The 20794-nt window shown below is 46.1% G+C and overlaps 1 protein-coding gene across 1 annotated transcript; it reads right to left on the bottom strand.

Annotated features, from left to right (window-relative positions):
• Positions 1-6017: 6017 nt before the first annotated feature.
• On the bottom strand, positions 6018-9415 carry GPHA2 (glycoprotein hormone subunit alpha 2). The gene is made up of 3 exons (XM_032234332.1): positions 9322-9415; positions 8120-8304; positions 6018-6119 (listed from the first exon to the last, which is right to left on the bottom strand). The coding sequence occupies exons 1-3, from the start codon at positions 9413-9415 to the stop codon at positions 6018-6020; spliced, it is 381 nt and encodes a 126-aa protein (XP_032090223.1).
• Between the last annotated feature and the right edge of the window lie 11379 nt (positions 9416-20794).

Raw genomic sequence — 20794 nt, 5'->3', positions numbered from 1 at the left:
GCTGCTAGAGAGATATTTTGTGGGGGGTGGGCGGGGGGTGAGGGCGAGTCTATTTATGAACAGTTTCCAGATCACGAAACCTTCCCGCTTCCCCCCCCCCTTGTTCCTTTTGCTGGACGACTCTGTAGTCAATAAAGAGAAAGTTTCATGTCCCAAGCGGTGTTGCGGGGGGGGGGGGGGCTGCTCTGGGTCCGGAGTGGGGCGGGGGCATCGCTCCAATCAGCAGAGAAGTGTCTTTCAAACTTTTCAAAAGAAAATGTAGGAAGGTTTCGATTAGAATCAGAATAGAGCTGGATGGGACCTTGGAGGTCTTCTAGTCCAACCCCTTTGCTCAAGCAGGAGATCCTTACAGAATAACAGAGTTAGAGGGGACCTCAGAGGTCATCTAGTCCAGCCCCCTTTGCTCAATCAAGAGATCCTTACAGAATAACAGAGTTGGAAGGGACCTTGGAGGTCTTCTAGTCCAGCCCACTGTTCAAGCAGGAGAATCTACACCATTGCAGATAAGTGACTGTCGAGTCTCTTCTTAAAAAATCTCCATTGTTGGAGCACCCACATCTTCTGGTGGCAAGCTGTTCCACTGGTTAATTGTCCTCACTGTTAGGAAGTTTCTCCTTAATTCCAGGTTGCTCCACGCCCCTTTTGCTCCTCTTTTATTTCCTCTGGGAGGGGCCATTCATCGTCCAGCTGTGGCCCCTGCTCTTTAGCTGTTCCCTTCGTCCGGCCACTCTGCGCAAGCGCATACTAGGCCCAGACTTCCCCTTCCTCCTCTCTGCACTCAATTCTCAACCCAGGGAGGGGCAACTTCACACCTGCCTGCCAGCCAAGATTCAGGGATTCCCGGTTTGAAATCAGAGGGATTAATAGTGTTCTGACTGAGCTTCCCGAGAGCCTAAAGCAAAGACTGGTGCAATAAAAAACCATTTACACAGACACACTTAAATCCCCTCTTCCCAAGTACCCCACTTTTTCAACTTTTTAAAAACCAGTCTCCTGAATGAGATCCGCAAGGAGAAAAATGCAGAATTATTTTTTCTGCACAGTTCTTCTCGGATGCCTTTGTCTTTGTTCCAAATCCCCTTCCCCAGCCGAGATCCCAATGTGGATCTGCATTAGATCTCCAGCCAACGAGACCCCGACTCTCTTTTAGCCACTTAACCTGATCCGCCTGAGAGATCTGCAGTTTTCCTCCGCGGTTTTCCTCTCTTCATCCACCCAAGGTGTATTTAAGCTCCCACCCACTCCCCCCTTACCTGGCTGCCTCTTCTCACCTGGGCCCAGCCTTCCCCTACCTCCTCTCTCCACCCACTTTCTCAACCGAGGGCAGAGGGAACTTCACACCTGCCTGCCAGCCAAGATTCAGGGACTCTGACAGAGGCTTCCCAAGAGCGTGAAGCAAACTCCTTGTCCCGAGAAGGAGTCCTTTTATTAATTGACTGTGAATTCTGCTCATTCGCATCCAGCAAAGTCTTTCAAGGGAGGATTTACGGTCACAGACCTCATCTGGCTTGGAGAGCTGCCAGGCCGATATCTGCAAAACCTGGCCAGATTCACTTAGCAGCCGTGTCAACTAACTTAAGAGCTGCAGGGATTCACTTTAACAAAATGTGACAAGGAAAGCAATAAGATGGGGCAAAACTCCCTTCACCAATGTCTCGCTTAGCAACATAAGTTTCGGGCTCGGCTGCGGTCATAATTCAAGGACTGCCTGTATATCAATTATTCCAGTGATAATAACAGATGGCAAGACAGACGACTTGTAAAATGTGAGGATTGAAAAGGATCAAAGTCATTTAAATCAAGCCTTGCGCAATGCAGAACTCCGCTTCGAGAGAAGCATTAACAGAAGGATACAATCAACACCAAGGAAGGTCCTAATACCACTCTATAAAGCCTTAGTAAGGCCACACCTAGAATTCTGCATCCAGTTTTGGTCACCACACTATAAAAAAGGTTGAAACTAGAGTGCAGAGACGAGCAACCAGGATGATGGGGGGAGTGGAGGCTCAAACAGACAATGGACAGTTGCAGGAACTGGGCCTGGCTAGTCGAGGGAAGAGAAGGACCAGGGGAGACGTGAGAGCATCTTCCAATATTTGAGGGGCTGCCACAGAGAGGAGGAAGGGGGTCAAGCTATTCTCAAAAGCACCTTTGAAGGCCAGAGAAGGAAGAATGGATGGAAACGGACCAAGGAGAGATTCAACCTGGAAATAAGGAATTTCCTGACAGGGAGAGCAATCAACCCATGGAACAGAAGTTGCCTTCAGAAGTTGTGGGAGCTTCATCCCTGGAGGCTTTCAAGAAGAGACTGGACTGCCCTCTGTCAGAAATGATGTAGGGTCTCCTGCTTGGGCAGGGAGGGTTGGACTAGATGACCTACAAGGTCCCTTCCAACTTTGTTAATCTGTAAAAAAAATCTGTAGAATAAGAGAAAGAGAGCAAACCTTCTGATGGAAGAACCATTCAGTCTTGGCAAAATTAAGGTAATGATAATCAGATGATGTTCAACATAAAGAAACTGTCATTCTTTCGGTGTTTCATAGAGGTAATCCTTGACTTGCTATTACAAATTGAGTCCCAATTTTCTGGTGCTAAAGGAACATGGAATGACAGGGGTTGGAAGGGACCTTGGAGGTCATCTAATCCAACCCCCTGCTTTGAGCAGGAGGCCCCGATAGCCAATGGCTGTCCAGCCTCTTCTTAAAAACCTCCAGTGATGGAGCACTCACAATTTCTGGAGGCAAGTTGTTCCACCAGTTAATTGTTCTTATTAGTCAGGAATGTTCTTCTTAGTTCTAGATTGCTTCTCTCCTTGATTAGTTTCCATTCATTGCTTCGTGTCCTGCCTTTAAATGCTTTGGAGAATAGCTTGACTCCCTCTTCTTTGTGGCAGCCCCTCAAATACTGGAAGACTGCTATCATGTCTCCACTGGTCCTTATTTTCATTAAATTAGTTCCTGCATCCATTCTTCGTGTGTTTTAGCCTCCATTCTTCTAATCCTCTTTGCTGCTCTTCTCTGCACTCTTTCCAGAGTCTCAACATTTTTTTTTAACATCGTGGCGACCAAAACTAGATGCAGGATTCGAAGTGTTAGTTGTACTAAGGCTTTGTAAAGTGGTACTAATACTTCACACTAATACAGAGACTCTTATTCTTCAACTCTTTGAGAAAATAGCCCCTCCTGGACCGAAATTCCCAGAACAGAAAAGAATTTGGGATTGTCATCTTAGTAAAAGCTTTCTCATCATTCTACAACTTCCATTACCGCCAAATGAGGCAACCTTTTAGCCCTTTTAACGCTTCAGATCACAAAACGGTTGTATCTATTATGTGATCGTTAAGTGAGTTTGCCCCCATTTTACAACCTCTCTTGCCCATTTTACAACCTCTCTGGCTTTTTCAGTTGTTAAGCGAATCACTTCAGCTGTTAAGTTAGTAGCAGGGTTAGGAATATAGAGCCTCTCTTGAAAGCAGCTACGTTCTTTCCTGGGGCAATATGGGATGCCAGAAGATCAATCAGATTAACAATTGGAAGGGACCGTGTAGGTCATCTAGTCCAACCCCCCACCCAAGCAGGAGACCCTACACCATTTCTGACATATGACAGTCCTTTATCTTCTTGAAAGCCTCCAGGGATGAAGCTCCCATAATTTCTGAAGGCAACTTTGTTCCGTAGGTTGATTGTTCTCCCTGCCATGAAATTCTTCCTTATTCCTAAATTGAATCTCTCCTTGTTCAGTTTCCATCCATTATTCCTGGCTTGGGGCTTTGGAGAATAGCTTGACCCCCTCCTCTTTGTGGCAGCCCTTCAAATATTGGAAGACTGTTATCCTGTCTCCCCTGGTCCTTCTTTTCATTAAACTAGCCATGCCCAGTTCCTGCAACCGTTCAGCGTATGTTTGAGCCTCCAGTCCCCTCATCATCCTGGTTGCTCTTCTCTGCCCTCTTTCCAGACTCTCAACCTCTTTTCTATAGTGTGGGGACCAAAACTGGATGAAGGACTCTAGGTGTGGCCTTACTAAGGCTTTATAGAGTGTATTAGTACCTCCCTTGATCTTGATTGTATCCCTCTGTTAATGCAGTTTAGGATTGCATTGGCTTTTTTGGCTCCTGGCTCCTATTTAGCTGGTTGTCCACTAAGACTCCAAGATGCCTCTCCCAGTCACTGCTATTAAGAAGCCTGGTTTCACTAAAATCACTTTTAGAGAATTGCACAGCAAAGGTTTGTGTCTTTTGTGCTTCTGAATGTCCAAAGCCTTGTTTGAGAGTCACGTTGCTGTGCGTTCTCCCACTTGGGAATGCAGCCCGGATGTCCAACTGACAAAAGATGCTTCAGCCACATTTGCCTTTTAGCAGAAGAGGTGAAAGCCTCGTGCCAGTTCTGAATCGATTCGGTCCTCTTGGGCAAAGCTAAAATTAATCCCGGTATTCCCCCACCCCCCCACCCCAATGGAAGATGCTTAAAGCGTTTCTGGATGAAGCATTTCTTCCTTCCTTCCCTCCCTCCCTTCTTTTTCTTTCCTTCCTTTTTTCCTTCACTCCCTCCCTCCCTTCCTTCTTCCCTTTATCCTTCCCTCCCTTTTTCCTCCCTCCCTCCTTCTCTCCCTTTGCGCCTCTATCTTCCCTCCTTCTTTATTTCCTTCCCTGCCTCCCTTCCTTTCTCCTTTCCTCCCTCCTTCCTTTTTTCTTCCCTCTGTCTTTCCACCTCCTTTCCTTCCTTTTCTCCCTACCTTTCTTCTTCCTTCTTCCCTTCATTCCTTTTTTTCTCCTTCCCTCCCTTCGCCTCTCTCCACCTTCCGTCCTTCCCTCCCTCCCTTCATTTTCTTTCCTTCTTCTTTCCTTCCCTCCCTCCTTCTATTCCCTCCCTTCTTTTTCCTTTTTTCCTTCCTTCCCTGCCTCCTTCCTCCTTCCCTTCATTCATCCATCCCTCCTCTCCCTCCACCTCTCTCCATCTTCCTTCCTTCCCTCCCTTTTCTTCTTTCCTTTTTTCCTTCCCTTCCTCCCTTCTTTTTTCCTTCCTTCCCTCCCTCCCTTCCTACTTCCTTCTTCCCTTTATCCCTCCCTCCCTTTTCCTCCCTTCCTCCTTCTCTCCCTCTGCCTCTCTCCATCTTCCCTCCCTTCTTTATCTTTTCTTCTTTCCTTCCTTCCTTCCTTCCCTCCCTCCCTTCCTACTTCCTTCTTCCCTTTATCCCTCCCTCCCTTTTCCTCCCTTTTCCTCCCTTCCTCCTTCTCTCCCTCTGCCTCTCTCCATCTTCCCTCCCTTCTTTATCTTTTCTTCTTTCCTTCCTTCCTTCCTTCCCTCCCTCCCTTCCTACTTCCTTCTTCCCTTTATCCCTCCCTCCCTTTTCCTCCCTTTTCCTCCCTTCCTCCTTCTCTCCCTCTGCCTCTCTCCATCTTCCCTCCCTTCTTTATCTTTTCTTCTTTCCTTCCTTCCTTCCTTCCCTCCCTCCCTTCCTACTTCCTTCTTCCCTTTATCCCTCCCTCCCTTTTCCTCCCTTTTCCTCCCTTCCTCCTTCTCTCCCTCTGCCTCTCTCCATCTTCCCTCCCTTCTTTATCTTTTCTTCTTTCCTTCCTTCCTTCCCTCCCTCCCTCCCTTCTTTTTCTTTCCTTCCTCCCTCTTTTCCTTCTGTCCTTTGGTTGAGCAGCGTCCAACTATTAAAACTTATCAACAAACACACAAAAAACAAAACACACATAACCATTGTAAAAAAAAACCAAAACGCAATGTATTCAGCTGCCAAATTACCCCAAAGAACTCGAGGGATTGCCCACTCAACCTGGCTTCCCTCATACACAGAAATCCCCCTTGTAATTTCTTGCAGAATTAAACGTGTCTCTTTTTTTAAAAAACACGCAAACGGGCCGCTTGAGCCGAAGGACAGTGGCCGAAAGTCCTTTGGTCCTGGGCTTCTCAACCTTGGAAACCTTTAAGATGCCTGGGCTTCCCAATTCCCAGAATCCCCTGAGCAGCTTTGCTGGGCCTTGTTTGGGGGCTGCAGAAATCATCAGAGGCGCTTCAGTATCTGGAGAGGCGGCACACGTCACACCGGCAGGCCTTGGCGGTGAAAATGTCCACCGTTTTCTGCAAGCCGAGATTGCAACGCAGACGGAGTTTCACCTGCAGAGGAAAACAACACACACACACACAAAACCCATTTGATATCACTGGGATTCTATCATCCTGCTCTTTCTTTGCAGCTCAGCCCTGCAAAACCGTGCAAAATCTATCTATCTATCTATCTATCTATCTATCTATCTATCTATCTATCTATCTATCTATCTATCTATCTCTTTCTATCTATCTATCTATCTATCTATCTATCTATCTATATCTATCATTATATATATATGTGTGTGTGTGTGTGTGTGTTTATGTGTGCGTGTCCCAGCATAACTCTGGAATGCCTCGAGCAATTTCAACCAAACTTGGAAACTTGGTACACAGATAACTTACTCTCTGGACAAAAATATTGTGGGGGTAAGACACTCCTAGCACCCCTCGGGGTGTGTGTCCGTGTCCGTGTGTGTCCATGTGTGTGTGTCCCAGCATAACTCTGGAATGCCTGGGCCGCTGAAATGAAAAGGACTGAATTATATCTATAATGTCAGGTCACAGTCCCTTTGACAGTGACAGTGTGCACTTTGGATTCATGTTCTGTTAAGATACAGCCTGTTGTGCCTTAAAATGGCTTCTACTGTACAGCACAGGGGAGTTGCCATGGTAACGGCTTCGCAGTACTCCACAAGGGGGCTCCCTCTAATACAGGATTGGGATAAATGTATACCTGGGCTACTCCGGGTTATCAGCGCTTATGAACGCTTATGAACTTACTATCACTTCTGAACACTTACAAAAGCTACACAACCAGTGGAGCTGCGCCTTTGCAATGTCACAAAAATGGGGCAGGACTCATTTAACAAACGTTCTACTTAGTAACAACAAATTTTAGCTCAATTATGGTCGTAAGCTGAGGATCCCCTGTACCAGTATAAGCCGCCAGAATTCCATAAGGCAGGTAGTCCTCGACATACGACCGCAATTGAGCCTAAAGTTTCTGTTGCAAAAGTGAGACATTTGTTAAGGGAACTTTTGCCCACATTTTAGGACCTTTCTTGCCGCGGTCACTAAGTGAATCATTGCAGGTGCCAAGATATGAAACATGATTACTAAGTGTGAATCGGGCTTCCCCCTCGACTTCACTTGTCGGAAGGTCGCAAAAGGGGACACTGTAACCATCGTAAATATGAACCAGTTGCCAAGTGTCTGAATTTTGATCACGGGCTCCTAGGGCACTGATAGCTAAACTTCTTCTAAATTGTCCAACCCACCTGTGCATACAAGCATGATGCCCCTGCCCCCTGCACGCATGTGCATGCAACACCCTCCCCACATGGTGGTGGTGGTGAAGTTTTTGCCCTCCCCAGGTTCTGAAGGCTTTCCTGAAGCCTGGGCAAGGCGAAAACGGCCTCCCCCTGCCTTCCGGAAGGCCGAAAAACAGTTGGCCGGCGCACCCATGCACATCGGAGCTGAGGACTATCATGCTGGCAACTATCGCCATCACGGGCAGGGGTCGGCACACTTAAACACTCAAAGAGCCATTTGGACCCGTTTCCCACAGAAAAGAAAACTCCGGGTGCCACAAAGGTCCTAACTGGAAGCCCCCTGTTCAATTCTGGAGCTGACCGGAAGTTCAGTTTCCCCCACCATAGAGTCTCCTCCTAGCGCATCGTACTTTTTCCTCTACCTGTCCTAACCGAAAGCCCTATCAATTGAGGAGACAACTGGAAAACCCTCCCCTTGCCATAGAGTCTTCTCCTGGAGCACTGTGCTTCTCTGTCTTCCCCCAACCCCCACTGGAAGCTCCTCTCAAAATTGTGGCGCCGACCGGTGACAGAGCCGCAGCAGAGGGAGGAAAGAGCCACATGCGGCTCCGGAGCCGCAGTTTGCTGACTCCTGTCCTCGGGGATGCTGCAAAGTTCGCAACTGGGAAAACGGTCGTGTTTTTCAGTGCCGCCATAACTTTGAACGGTCGCCAAGCGAACTGTCCTAAGCCGAGGACTACCCGTATAATTTCATTCTGAAAAAAGCTGGGAAAAGCCCGTTCTGAATTCTCTCACCGTCTGCATTTGGCTGATGGTGCAACACTGGGAGACGGAGGTGATGTTGTGCTTGAAGCCGCTAGCAAGGAGCACCGAATACTTGGAGGGAAAAGCGCTGGACTCACAGTACCCCACACAGGCCTGGATGGCTCGAGTGCCCCGGCAGGCGCCCTGTCGGTCACTCCGGACGGTGACGTTGAAAGCTGGCGAGAAGAGAAAAATAGAATGGCGTTGTTTCTTTTTGTTGTGCCTCGCCAGTGGCCGGAGGATCTGGCAGCAGAGTCGGACAGTGAGGAGGTTGGGGAGGAACCTGGGCCAGTCCTGGAGTCTGGGGAAGGCTCGGATGAGGGCTCTGAAGTGATGTAGGGTTTCCTGCCTAAGCAGTGGGCTGGACTAGAAGACCTCCAAGGTCCCTTCCACCTCTGTTATTCTGTAAGGGTCTCCTGCTTGATCAAGGGGGATGGACTAGAAGACGTCCAAGGTCCCTTCCATCTCTGTTATTCTGTAAGGATCTCCTGCTTGATCAAGGGGGATGGACTAGAAGACCTCCAAGGTCCCTTCCACCTCTGTTATTCTGTAAGGGTCTCCTGCTTGATCAAAAGGGATGAACTAGAAGACCTCCAAGGTCCCTTCCATCTCTGTTATTCTGTAAGGATCTCCTGCTTGATCAAGGGGGATGGACTAGAAGACCTCCAAGGTCCCTTCCAACTCTGTTATTCTGTAAGGGTCTCCTGCTTGATCAAAAGGGATGAACTAGAAGACCTCCAAGGTCCCTTCCATCTCTGTTATTCTGTAAGGATCTCCTGCTTGATCAAGGGGGATGGATTAGAAGACCTCCAAGGTCCCTTCCAACTCTGTTATTCTGTAAGAGTCTCCTGCTTGAGCAAAGGGGGCTGGACTAGATGACCTCCAAGGTCCCTTCCAACTCTGTTATTCTGTAAGGGTCTCCTGTTTGAGCAAGGGGGTTGGACTAGAAGACCTCCAAGGTCCCTTCCAACTCTGTTATTCTGTTATGGTGAATGCACAACATGGACCAGAAGCATCTCCATGTCAAAGCAATTCCAATTCTGCTCTTCATCCCCAAAGCTCCCTCTGTGTTAAGAGGTCCTTGTTGCTGCTCCCTAGTTGCACCACCCCTGCTAATGTTCTCCTTTTATGGCTCCCTCTCTCTGTCTGTCTGTCTCTCTGTCTGTCCATTGGTCCCCACACCTGAAGCTTACAGTGTAGGTGACAACCAAGTCTTCCAGCTTTGTGAGCCCAGGCTTCTGTGGCCAACAGGCAGGAGAAGAAGGCAGCATAGAGGAACCTCAACATAGCTGTGGAATCTCTGAAAAATAGAAATTAGCAACTATTATTGCTATTACTATTAGTAACTCTTATTTTGCTCGTAATAAGTATTAAGCGAAACCCGGTGTAAATCAGCAATAAAGACCACCAAGGACAAACTATGGGAACGAAATTCATATAAATGAACAATGGCAACTGCATATAAAGAGAATTTGCACAAAATGTTTTATATTCGGCGCATGTCACCTGAAAGATTGGCAAAAAAAACCAACGTTCAAAGACAAATCAACCAAATGTTGGAAATGGCATCAAATGTCGGGGTCATATTATCACATGTGGTGGACATGCACAAAAGCAGAAAAAAAATACTGGGCAAGAATCCGAATGGGGTTGGAGAAGATGACCGAGCAACATACTGACTTCAAACCTGAATTGTTCTTGGGGGGGCATCTTACCAGGGAAACATAGTAAAGAAAATGTATATTTGATTATTCCTATAATAACGGTGGCTAGAGTTGTGTTTGCACACAATTGGAAAGCTGAAGAAATCCCCAAAGATGAAAACGGGATTGAGGAAATATTAAGACTGGGCAGAAAGGAGTAGATTAACACTAGCAATGAAAGGAAAAGAAGAATCTGATTATTTTAATATAGGGGGTTTATTTTATCATTGGTTATAAAATAAATATGGATCGAAAGTATAAAACATACTATCATATATGGTGGACTTGTAAAAAGGTAAAAGCATTTTGGACATTTGTAAAAGTTTTTTTCCCCAAAAAATTTCAATAAAAATAAATAAATAATAGAAAGTCTAAAACTAAATAATTTAGGAAGAAAAATGTTCTCACAGGGGATATGTTAAGTTGCAATATTAAAATAAGAATAGATGTATATAAAGAATTTGGTGGTAAACTGGAACTATTTTGACACACAAAAAAATTGTACTCCGATGTCTCACTGATTGAGGAATGATGAAATGTTTGTTTTAAAAGAAAATAAAACTTTTGCAAGAATAAAAAAGACCACCAAGGATGTGTTAGGTAAGCAGTTCAGGCTTTGGACCCAAAAAACACTAACACCAGGGTTCAAATTTCTACCCAGTCAGCATTTCTTAAGCCCAGCCCAGCTACCTTACAAGTTTGTTGTTCCAGAAAAATTATTCAAATCTTAACATGCTGATCTTGGATTCCAAAACAGAAAAATTCACTGTGATTGGCATTCGATCGGGTCTCCCTGGGAGAAAAGCTGCAACCATGGAAGGACTGGTCGTAAGTCCTTTTTCAGTTCCATTGAAGGTCACTAAACAAATGATTGGAACTCTGAATCATCTAAGCAGGACGCGGTGGCTCAGTGGCTAAGACGCTGAGCTTCTCGATCAGAAAGTTTGGTGGTTCGAATCCCCAGCGCCGCGCAACGGAGTGAGCTCCCATTCCTTGTCCCAGCTTCTGCCAACCTAGCAGTTTGAAAGCAGGTAAAAAATGCAAGTAGAAAAATAGGGACCACCTTTGGTGGGAAGGGAAGAGCGTTCCGTGCGCCTTCGGCGGAGTTGAGCCATGCCAGCCACATGACCACGGAGACGTCTTCGAACAGCGCTGGCTCTTTGGCTTTGAAACAAAGATGAGCAGCGCCCCCTAGAGTCGGGAACTACTAGCACATATGTGCGAGGAGAACCTTTTACCTTTACCTTTAAACAAATTATTGGCACTCAAAGATCATCTCTACTCCCTGTTGTTATACTACCACATTACTTTCTTCTGGATCAAATAGAATTAAAGGCAAATTTCCTGATCATTAGAATTGACTTCAGAAGTTGTGGCTGCTCCATCACTGGAGGTTTTAGACAGCCACCTGTTCACTGGCAGACACTCCTCCACTTACGACCACAAGAGAGCCCCAAATTCCTTTTGCTGACTGAGACCGTTGTTAAGCGAGTTTTTCCCCCCGTTGCAAACTTTTCTTGCCACAGTTGTTAAAGTTAGGGACACGGTCTTAAGCAAACCTGGTTTCCCCCCATTGACTTCTACTCAGAAGGTCGCAAAAGGGGATGGCATCACCCTGGGACTCTGCAACTGTCATAAATACGAGTCAGTTGCTGTGTGTCTGTATTTTGATCAGGGGTGTTCTTTTGTTCATTTTCCTGTCTGTGTCTCCCTTATCTGTGGAGTATCCCTATAGCCTTGTGGGGGGGGTGGCAGCCCCCACTTGCCAAGTTGTTTTTCGGCAGAATCCTTTAAGGATTCATGAGCCAGGAAAACTCCCTAGTTTGGTTGGTTCCTTTATCTATGGGGCCTGATGTTCCCATGCAACAATTTCTTCTACTAGCTTTCAAGAACGTGCCTAGCTTGCCTATATTTTAGACTGTTTTTGTGAAAGATTTATACCGTGTAAGGGTTCTGGGAAGTCGGGTGAGGGAAGGCGGGTGGGGTTGGGGGGAGGGTGGGATATATATCAGATTTGATGAGAGGTGTTAGATTTTAATGTAATTTGATTCCACATGTATACTGTCTTCTCTTATTTTTTCTTTAAAACTAGGATATGTCAAGTATATTGATATGGAAACGGAAATACACCAATGAGAGGAAGAGTGGGAAGCAGAAGGGAGAAGAAAGATGGGAAGAGAGGGATAGGAGAGAGGGTAAGGGGGGAAGATGAGGAGGATGAGGATAAGGAGGAGTGGAATGTAGAGAGAGGAGAAGGAGAAAGGAAGGGGAAGTAGAGTAGGAAAGGATGATGGAGGGAAGATAGGAAGTAGGAGAAAGGTAGAAGAAAGAGGTGTATGGAGAGTAGAAGAGCTAATAATGGGTGTTAACTTTTTGGGGGACGTTGATGACAAGAGGAACTGATGTAATCATTATTTAATACTATGCGATACAGGCTATGTATAGTATACATGTGATTGTATGTTATGAAAATGGAAATAAAAATATGTTTATAAAAAAAGAACGTGCCTAGCTTTGAAGCCAAGAATAGAAGCGAGATGCAGCAGTGAGATAACATTTGCAGTAAGGCCATCCAATATTAAGGTTACAATTTGCTAGGCTGGAAAACAACTAATTTCTGACAGTCTGCAATAATATAAGCAGAAGTCCTTAACAAAGCTTAATTCTTAACAAATGATTTCTAGCAGTACATCGTATCAGAAGCAAACAGCAAATATGGGTTTAACCAGGAACAATTATATAGTAACATAAGCAATTCCTAATAAAAGCAAATAGCTAATATGGATTCATATTGATTCATATATTCCTTTAGAACAGTTGCTAAGTGAGTGTTGTTAATAGAGGACCTTCTGTATCTTCATTGCAAACATTGAAAAACCTGAGAGACTGTAAACTCACAGAGGACCAGAAGACTGGTGCACTAAAAAACCCTTTACACAGAAACACACACACTTAAATCCCCTCTTCCCAAGTACCCCACTTTTTAAACCAGTATTTCTCAACCTTGGCAACTTTAAATCCTGTGGACTTCAACTCCCAGAATCCCCCAGCCAGCAAAGCTGGCTGGGGAATTCTGGGAGTTGAAGTCCACAGGACTTAAAGTCGCCAAGGTTGAGAAATACAGTTTTAAACTTTTTAAAAACCTGTCTCCTGAATGAGATCTGCAAGGAGAAAAATGCAGAATTATTTTTTTCTGCACAGTTCTTCTCGGGCGCCTTTGTCTTTGTTCCAAATCCCCTTCCCCAGCCGAGATCCCAATGTGGATCTGCATTAGATCTCCAGCCAACGAGACCCCGACTCTCTTTTAGCCACTTACCTGATCCGCCTGAGAGATCTGCAGTTTTCCTCCGCAGTTTTCCTCTCTTCATCCACCCAAGGTGTATTTAAGCTCCCACCCACTCCCCCCTCACCTGGCTGCCTCTTCTCACCTGGGCCCAGCCTTCCCCTTCCTCCTCTCTCCACCCACTTTCTCAACCGAGGGCAGAGGCAACTTCACACCTGCCTGCCAGCCAAGATTCAGAGACTCCCGGAATTAGTAGCAATCTGACCGAGGCTTCCCAAGAGTGTGAAGCAAACTCCTTGTCCCGACAAAAACCCCTTTTATTAATTTGCTGTGAATTCTGTTCCTTCACATCCAGCAAAGTCTTTCGAGGCAGTATTTACGGTCACAGACCTTATCTGGCTTGGAGAGCTGCCAGGCCGATATCTGCAGAACTTGGCCAGGAGCCTTGGAGGGTCACGAACCAATGAAGCGAACTAATGGTCTCCTGCAAACTCCACTCCCCTGTTGCTCCTCTTTTGTTTCCTCACATGATCCTGGGGATGCTTCAAAGGTCATCAGTGTGAAAAAATGGTCGTAAGTCGAGGACTACCTGTAATCCATTTCCCTTTTGCCTTCAGCAATTTCACACAGGGATTTTTTTTCTGTATAAAGGAAGGGCAGGGCAGGCCTCCGAGCTCTCTAAAGCTATGAAAGCTGGCAGTAGAGCCTCCATAGCTAGGAGCAGCATGCCTCAGTAGTAAAGGGGTCGACAGATTTAGACATTCCTGGAAGAGGCTAAGTTTCATTAAGAGGCAGGGAGTTTGGATCCATCCTTTACAAAAGGGACGTATAAAATTATGATATATACAGACCACAATTGCGGACAAAATGTATTTCGCTAAGTGAGACAATGGTTAACTAAGTGAATTTTGCCCCATTTTACAACCTTTCTTGCCGCTGTTGTTAAGTGAATCACTGTTGTTGTTAAGTGAGTCGCAGCATTGTTAAGCAAATCTGGCTTCCCCCCATTTACTTTGCTGATCAGAAGGTCATAAATATGAATCAGTTGCCAAACATCAGAATTTTTATCACCTGATCATGGGGATGTTTCTATGGTCATAAATATGGGAAATGGCCGTACGTCATTTTTTTCCAGCGATGTCCTAATTTGAACGGTCACTAACTGAACTGTTGTAAGTTGAGGACTACCTCCACCAGGCTGAAAAAGTGCAGAGAAGAGTGTCTAAGATGATGAAAGGCCTGGATATTAAAATGCATGAAGAATGGTTGCAGGAACTGGGTATGTCTAGTTTAAGAGAAAGAAGGACCAGGGGAGACATGATAGCAATCTTCCAATATCTCAGGGGTTGCCACAAAGAAGAGGGAGTCAAGCTATTCTCCAAGGCACCTGAGGGTAGAACAAGAAGCAATGGGTGGAAACTAATCAAGGAGAGAAGCAACTTAGAACTGAGGAGAAATTTCCTGACAGTCAGAACAAGTAACCGGTGGAACAGCTTGCCACCAGAAGTTGTGTTTTTTTAAAAAACAGATTAATAAAGTTGGAAGGGAGCTTGTAGGTCATCTAGTCCACCCACACCCAAGCAGGAGACCCTACACCATTTCTGACAGAGGGCAGTCCAGTCTCTTCTTGAAAGCCTCCAGGGATGAAGCTCCCACAACTTCCGAAGGCAACTTCTCTTCCATGGGATGATTGTCAGGAAATTCCTCCTTATTTCCAGGTTGAATCTCTCCTTGGTCAGTTTCCATCCATTCTTCCTTCTCTGGCCTTCAGGGGCTTTGGAGAATAGCTTGACCCTCCTCCTCCTCTCTGGGGCAGCCCCCGAAATGTTAGAAGATGCTCTCCTGTCTCCCCTGGTCCTTCTCTTCCCTAGACTAGCCAGGCCCAGTTACTGCAACCGTTCATCGTAGGTTTTAGCCTCCAGTCCCCTCATCATCCTGGTTGCTCTTCTCTGCACTCTTTCCAGAGTCTCAACCTCTTTTTTAAAGGGTGGTGACCAAAACTGGATGCGGGACTCTAGGTGTGGCCTTCCTAAGGCTTTACAGAGTGATACTAGTGATCTACATGTGATCTTGACTGTATCCCTCTGTTAATGCAGTTTAGGATTGCATTGGCTTTTTTGGCTGCTGGCTCCTATTTAGCTGGTTGTCCACTAAGACTCCAAGATGCCTCTCCCAGTCACTGCTATTAAGCCTGGTTTCACCCCATCTCTATATGTGTCCTTTGGGTTTTTCTTGCCTAAGACTTTACTTTTGTCTACACTGAATTTCATTTTGTTAGATAGGGTTCAAAAGCCTGTCGAGATCCATCTGGATCTTGAGCCTGTCTTCTTCTAGGGGGTTGGCTATTCCTGCCAGCTGCTCCATCCCTGGAGGCTTTTAAGAAGAGACTGGAAAGACTACTTGTCTGAAATGGTATAGCTTCTCCTGCTTGAGCAGGGGGCTGGACTAGAAGACCTCCAAGGTCCCTTCCAGCTCTATTCTGATTCTTCCGCCCAGCCTAGCAATGTCTATCCTTCTGTTTCGCTCTCTGCTTTGTGGGCCAGGCGAGACCAGACCTGCTCTTTCCAGCTGACTGAGAGGAGATTAAAAGGGGGGGGGGGTTGCCCCCAAATTATCCACAGCCGGAGATAAGCCTCCCCCATTGTCTGTTTCAGCACGCAATCCAACTGGAAAAATTGGAGAAAGACTGATCTTCCAAATCTCCATCGCCTAAAGGCAGAATCCTTTGTTCTTTCCGACATATTTATTATAAATTCTGGGCTGTGCATGGTCTTGTCTGTGTGTGTGTGTGTGTGTGTGTGTGTGTGTGTGTGTGTGTGTGTGTGTGTGTGTGTGTGTGTGTGTGTGTGTTTGCTGACTCATGTTGCAGCCTCTGAGTCCTGTTCTTCCTGGATGCATTTTTATTTTTTGGAAAGCATAAGCTGATCAGGGCAGGGAGCCGGTTCTTAGCCCCTTGGATCTTCCTAGCTTCCCCTGGCATATATGTGCCAGTCCAGTGGTGGGTTCCAAAAATTATTACTACCTATTCTGTGGGTGTGACCGGGTGGCCGTGGGCAATTTGTAAAATGTGGTGGAACTCACTTAACAACGCTCTTGCTTAGCAACCAAAATTTTGGGCTCAGTTGTGACCATAAGTTAGTTAGTTAGTCAGTTAGTAGTTCTTTCTTTCTTTCTTTCTTTCTTTCAGTTCTTCTTTCTTTTCTTTCTTCTTCCTTCTTATTCCTTCTTCTTTTTTTCTTTTTCTGTGTTCTCTCTCCTTGTTCTTCTCTTCTTCTTCTTCTTCCTTTCTTCTTCTTTCTTTCTGTGTTCTCTCCTTTTTCTTTTTTTTTCTTACTTCTTTTTCCTTCTTCTTTCTTTCTTTCTTCCTTTCTTCCCCTTTCTTTCTTGTGTGTGTCCCTCTTTATTTATTTATTTCCTTCCTTCCTTTTTCTTTCTTCCTTCCTTCCTTCCTTCCTTCTTTCTTTCTTTCCTTCCTTTCTTTCTTTCTTCTCCATCTTTCTTTCCTTCTTTCCTTCCTTCCTTCCTTCTTTCTTCCTTCCTTCCTTCCCTCCTTTCTTTCTCTTGTGTTTCTCCCTCTTTCTTTCTTTCTTTCTTTCTTTCCTTCCTTCCTTCCTTTCTTTTTCTTTCCTCCTTCCTTCCTTCCTTCCTTCCTTCTTTCTTTCTTTCTTTCTCTTGTCTCTCTCTCCCTCTTTCTTTCTTTCCTTCCTTTCTTTTCCTTCCTTCCTTTTCCTTCCTTCCTTCTTTCCAGCCAGCATATTTCAAAATGGGTAACTCCAACTCCCAGAAGTCCCTTGTCCGCCTGCTTCAAGATGGGTGGACTTCGACTGCCAGAATCCCCCAGTCAGCATGCCTCAAGGGAATTCTGGGAGCTGAAATCCACCCGCCTTAAAAGCTGCCAAGATTGTGAATCCCTGCTCTAAGCCATCCCATTTGGGGGGGAAAAGGGGGAGGGAGGTGTTGCCATAAACACCAAGATTTGATGTTCCATTTTTGAAAAGGTTAACTTTAATTTTCCAAAATGAACATTGGGCATGGCGGACAGGGTGGCCAAGGAAGACGTGCACAGGCAGATCGATGTGCCCAAAGGGGTTTTTTGGTGCTCTCTTGAAAGCCGGCGCTTCTGGCAAAGAACCAGCTTTTAACAGAGCCACCCCGGTAGAGAAAGCCTCAAGAATTCAAGAAGATTAAGGAAGCTTTGGCAATGTCTCTTGAGCCATTGATCCACTCGGCAGCCGCCTCGGAGTTTGGCAGAGACCCACGATTCAGCCTGGGACCAGCCGTTTCCACCATGCTCCATCGCGGGAACTTCCTAGAAGTCGTAATAACGGGCCCATAGCTTTCACGGTCGATATTTTATTAGTGAGGAGGACATTGAGGGAAGTTCTCAGGCCCTTCGGCTGCTCTCCGAGCCAGGCAGAGTTGAGAAGGCGGCTTTAGCCCAGCCCGATTAGGGTGGAAAGACAGTTGAAGGCCATGTCTCCAAGCGGGCTGGATGGGGAATTCGGGGAATCAAAATCCAGCCACCTATCATGCCCTCGTCGGAGCCTGCAGAGGAAAATGAACTGGAACTGTAGATCGAAGGGGCGGCTTCGTTGGCTTGGGAGGAAAATGGGGAAGGGGAAGGCCAGTCAGGACTTTCAGGATTGGGACGCCTTGTAGGCAGGGAGGAAGTGGGGGCAGGAGGACCAAGAGAGGCTAAGCGGTGAACATGAGAGAAAGAGCTCAGGTGAGGAGCAAGGACCACCCGCTCCTGGTCCAAGAGCATGGAGAGTGGAGAGAAGGCAAAAACAGCACCTGGCTACTCGGGAGGAGAGCGCCCCGCCCCTCTTCACAAGACACATCTGGGGATTGAGAGAGAAGAGAGACAGAGAGACAGACAGAGAGAGAGACAGAAAGACAGACAGAGAGGAGAGAGACAGAGAGGAGAGCAATAGCAATAGCAATAGCAATAGCAGTAGACTTATATACCGCTTCATAGGCCTTTCAGGCCTCTCTAAGCGGTTTACAGAGAGTCAGCATATTGCCCCCAACAATCTGGGTCCTCATTTTACCCACCTCGGAAGGATGGAAGGCTGAGTCAACCCTGAGCCGGTGAGATTTGAACCGCTGACCTGCTGATCTAGCAGTAGCCTGCAGTGCTGCATTTAACCACTGCGCAGAGAGAGACAGAGAGGAGAGAGAGACAGAGGGACAGAGGGGAGAGAGAGATAGAGAGGAGAGAGCACCTGACTACTCAGGAGGAGAGCGCCCCACCCCTCTTCACAAGGCACACCTGGGGATTGAGAGAGAGAGACAGACAGACAGAAAGGAGAGAGACAGACAGAGAGAGAGACAGAAAGGAGAGAGAGACAGAGACACAGAGACACAGACAGAGAGACAGAGGGGAGAGAGAGACAGAGAGGAGAGAGCACCTGACTACTCAGGAGGAGAGCGCCCCGCCCCCCCTTCACAAGGCACACCTGGGGATTGAGAGAGAGAGAGAGACAGAGAGGAGAGAGAGACAGAGACACAGAGGCACAAACAGAGAGACAGAGGGGAGAGAGAGACAGAGAGACAGAGAGGAAAGAGAGACAGAGGGGAGAGAGAGACAGAGGGGAGAGAGAGACAGAGAGAGACAGAGAGGAGAGAGAGACAGAGAGAGGAGAGAGAGAGAGAGAGACAGAGACAGAGAGAGAGAGAGAGAGAGAGAGAGATCACCAGAAACGTGGGAGCCTTTGGGGAAATTTGGAGCATTAAAGGGACAGTTTGAACTGTCAGCTGCCTGTGTTATCTCTGTGCCGTGACCCATGTCATCACACCATCTTATATGTGTTATTGTGGGAATATGCAGAACGGTTGTTGTTTGAGAGCTGAATGCAACGAAATTTCATTTTAAGGTATGCAGATTAGTGTACATTTAAAGTGAAGATAATCACCTTATGGGACGCAGTGGCTCAGTGGCTGAGCTTGTCAATCAGAACGGCCGACAGTTCGGCGGTTCGAATCCCTAGTGCTGCATAACGGAGTGAGCTCCCGTTCCTTGTCCCAGCTTCTGCCAACCTAGCAGTTCGAAAGCACATAAAAAAATGCAAGTAGAAAAATAGAGACCACCTTTGGTGGGAAGATATAACAGTGTTCCGTGCGCCTTCGGGGGCATTGAGTCATGCCAGTCACATGACCATGGAGAGGTCTTTGGACAGCGCTGGCCCTTCGGCTTTGAAACGGAGATGAGCAGCGCCCCCTAGAGTCAGGAACGACTAGCAGCTATGTGCAAGGGGAACCTTTACCTTTACCTTAAAGTGACAATATAGTTTTATTCAATTCTATTTTAAATTAGAAATTTAATTTAAATTAAATTCTATTCTATTCTATTGCTTAATGACCACCACACACAAAAAAATGTTCATAAAATTAGATCAGTCATATACAGGCGGTTCTTGACTAACAAGAGCACATTTAGTGACCAATGTTACCCTGGCATTGAAAAATGTGACTTATGAGATCATTTTTCGTAGTTACGACGAACTTTGCAGCAGGTCACGTGATTAAAATCCAGACGTTTGGCAAACGACTCGTATTTATGACGGTTGCGGTGTCTGGGGGTCATGCGATCCCCTTTTGTGACAACGGGGAAGTTGGATTCATTTAACAACCCTGTGGCTAATTTGTCAACTGCAGCGATTCACTTAACAACTGTGGCAAGGAATGTCGTAAAGTGGGACCAAACTCCCTTAACAAATGCCTCGCTTAGCAACAGTAATGTCGGGCTCCAATGTGGTCGTAAGTCGAGGACTAACTGCATTTTGCAGGGGGAGAAAATGATCTCATTTATAAAAGGAGGCCAGGAAGGAAGATTCCCCTGGCAAGAAACATTCTAAGTCTTCTTTTGAGCTGGGTGGGGCATTTCTTCAATGGATTTTTTTCCCTTCTCTGTTTCTTCCCCCCCCCCCCCCCCGTCTCTGTTTTTATTTATTTATTTATTTTATTTTATTGCAAGGGGTTATTGAGACAAAGACAGGCGAGACACCCACCCCCCCCCCCAAGATGGAGAGATGGAAAAAAGGACTCAAAAAGATTTTTGCAAATCTCGTGCAGCTGCCAAAAGCTTCTTGGGGTTTCCCCCATCCACCCTTTCTTTCTTTTTCCATTGACCAAACAAAACATAGAAGAAGAGATAAATATATATCTCATCCTTGAATTTTTATGAATAAATCATTCTCTTGCTTCACTATGAAGTATTCATTTATTTTCCTTTTTCATCCTCTCTCTCTCTCTCTCTCTCTCTCTGTCTCTCTCTCTGTCTCTCTCTCTCTCTCTCCATACATACATACATACATACATACATGCATACATGCATACACACACACACACACACACACACACAAACACATACTCTATATAGAGCCGAGGTGGCGCAGTGGTTAGGGTACAGTACTGCAGGCCACTTCAGCTGACTGTTATCTGCAGTTCAGCAATTCTAATCTCACCGGCTCAAGGTTGACTCAGCCTTCCATCCTTCCGAGGTGGGTGAAATGAGGACCCAGACTGTGGGGGCAATATGCTGACTCTGTAAACCGCTTAGAGAGGGCTGAAAGCCCTATGAAGCGGTATATAAGTCTAACTGTTATTGCTATATAGGATGAAAAAGGAAAATAAACTAATAATTTGAATTATTATTAATAAATCATTCTCTTGCTTCAC

This window comes from Thamnophis elegans, chromosome 17, assembly GCF_009769535.1.
Source record: "Thamnophis elegans isolate rThaEle1 chromosome 17, rThaEle1.pri, whole genome shotgun sequence".
Lineage (NCBI taxonomy): Eukaryota > Metazoa > Chordata > Lepidosauria > Squamata > Colubridae > Thamnophis > Thamnophis elegans.
Note: the sequence above shows the minus strand (reverse complement) of the source record. Positions and strands in the feature narration are given on the sequence as shown.

Coding starts and splice junctions, on each gene's coding strand:
- GPHA2 (XM_032234332.1), bottom strand. CDS start 9,415: ATGTTGAGGTTCCTCTATGCTGCCTTCTTCTCCTGCCTGTTGGCCACA. Junction 8,305..9,321: donor ACTTGGTTGTCACCTACACT/GTAAGCTTCAGG, acceptor TCTTCTCGCCAG/CTTTCAACGTCACCGTCCGG. Junction 6,120..8,119: donor CCATCAGCCAAATGCAGACG/GTGAGAGAATTC, acceptor TTTCCTCTGCAG/GTGAAACTCCGTCTGCGTTG.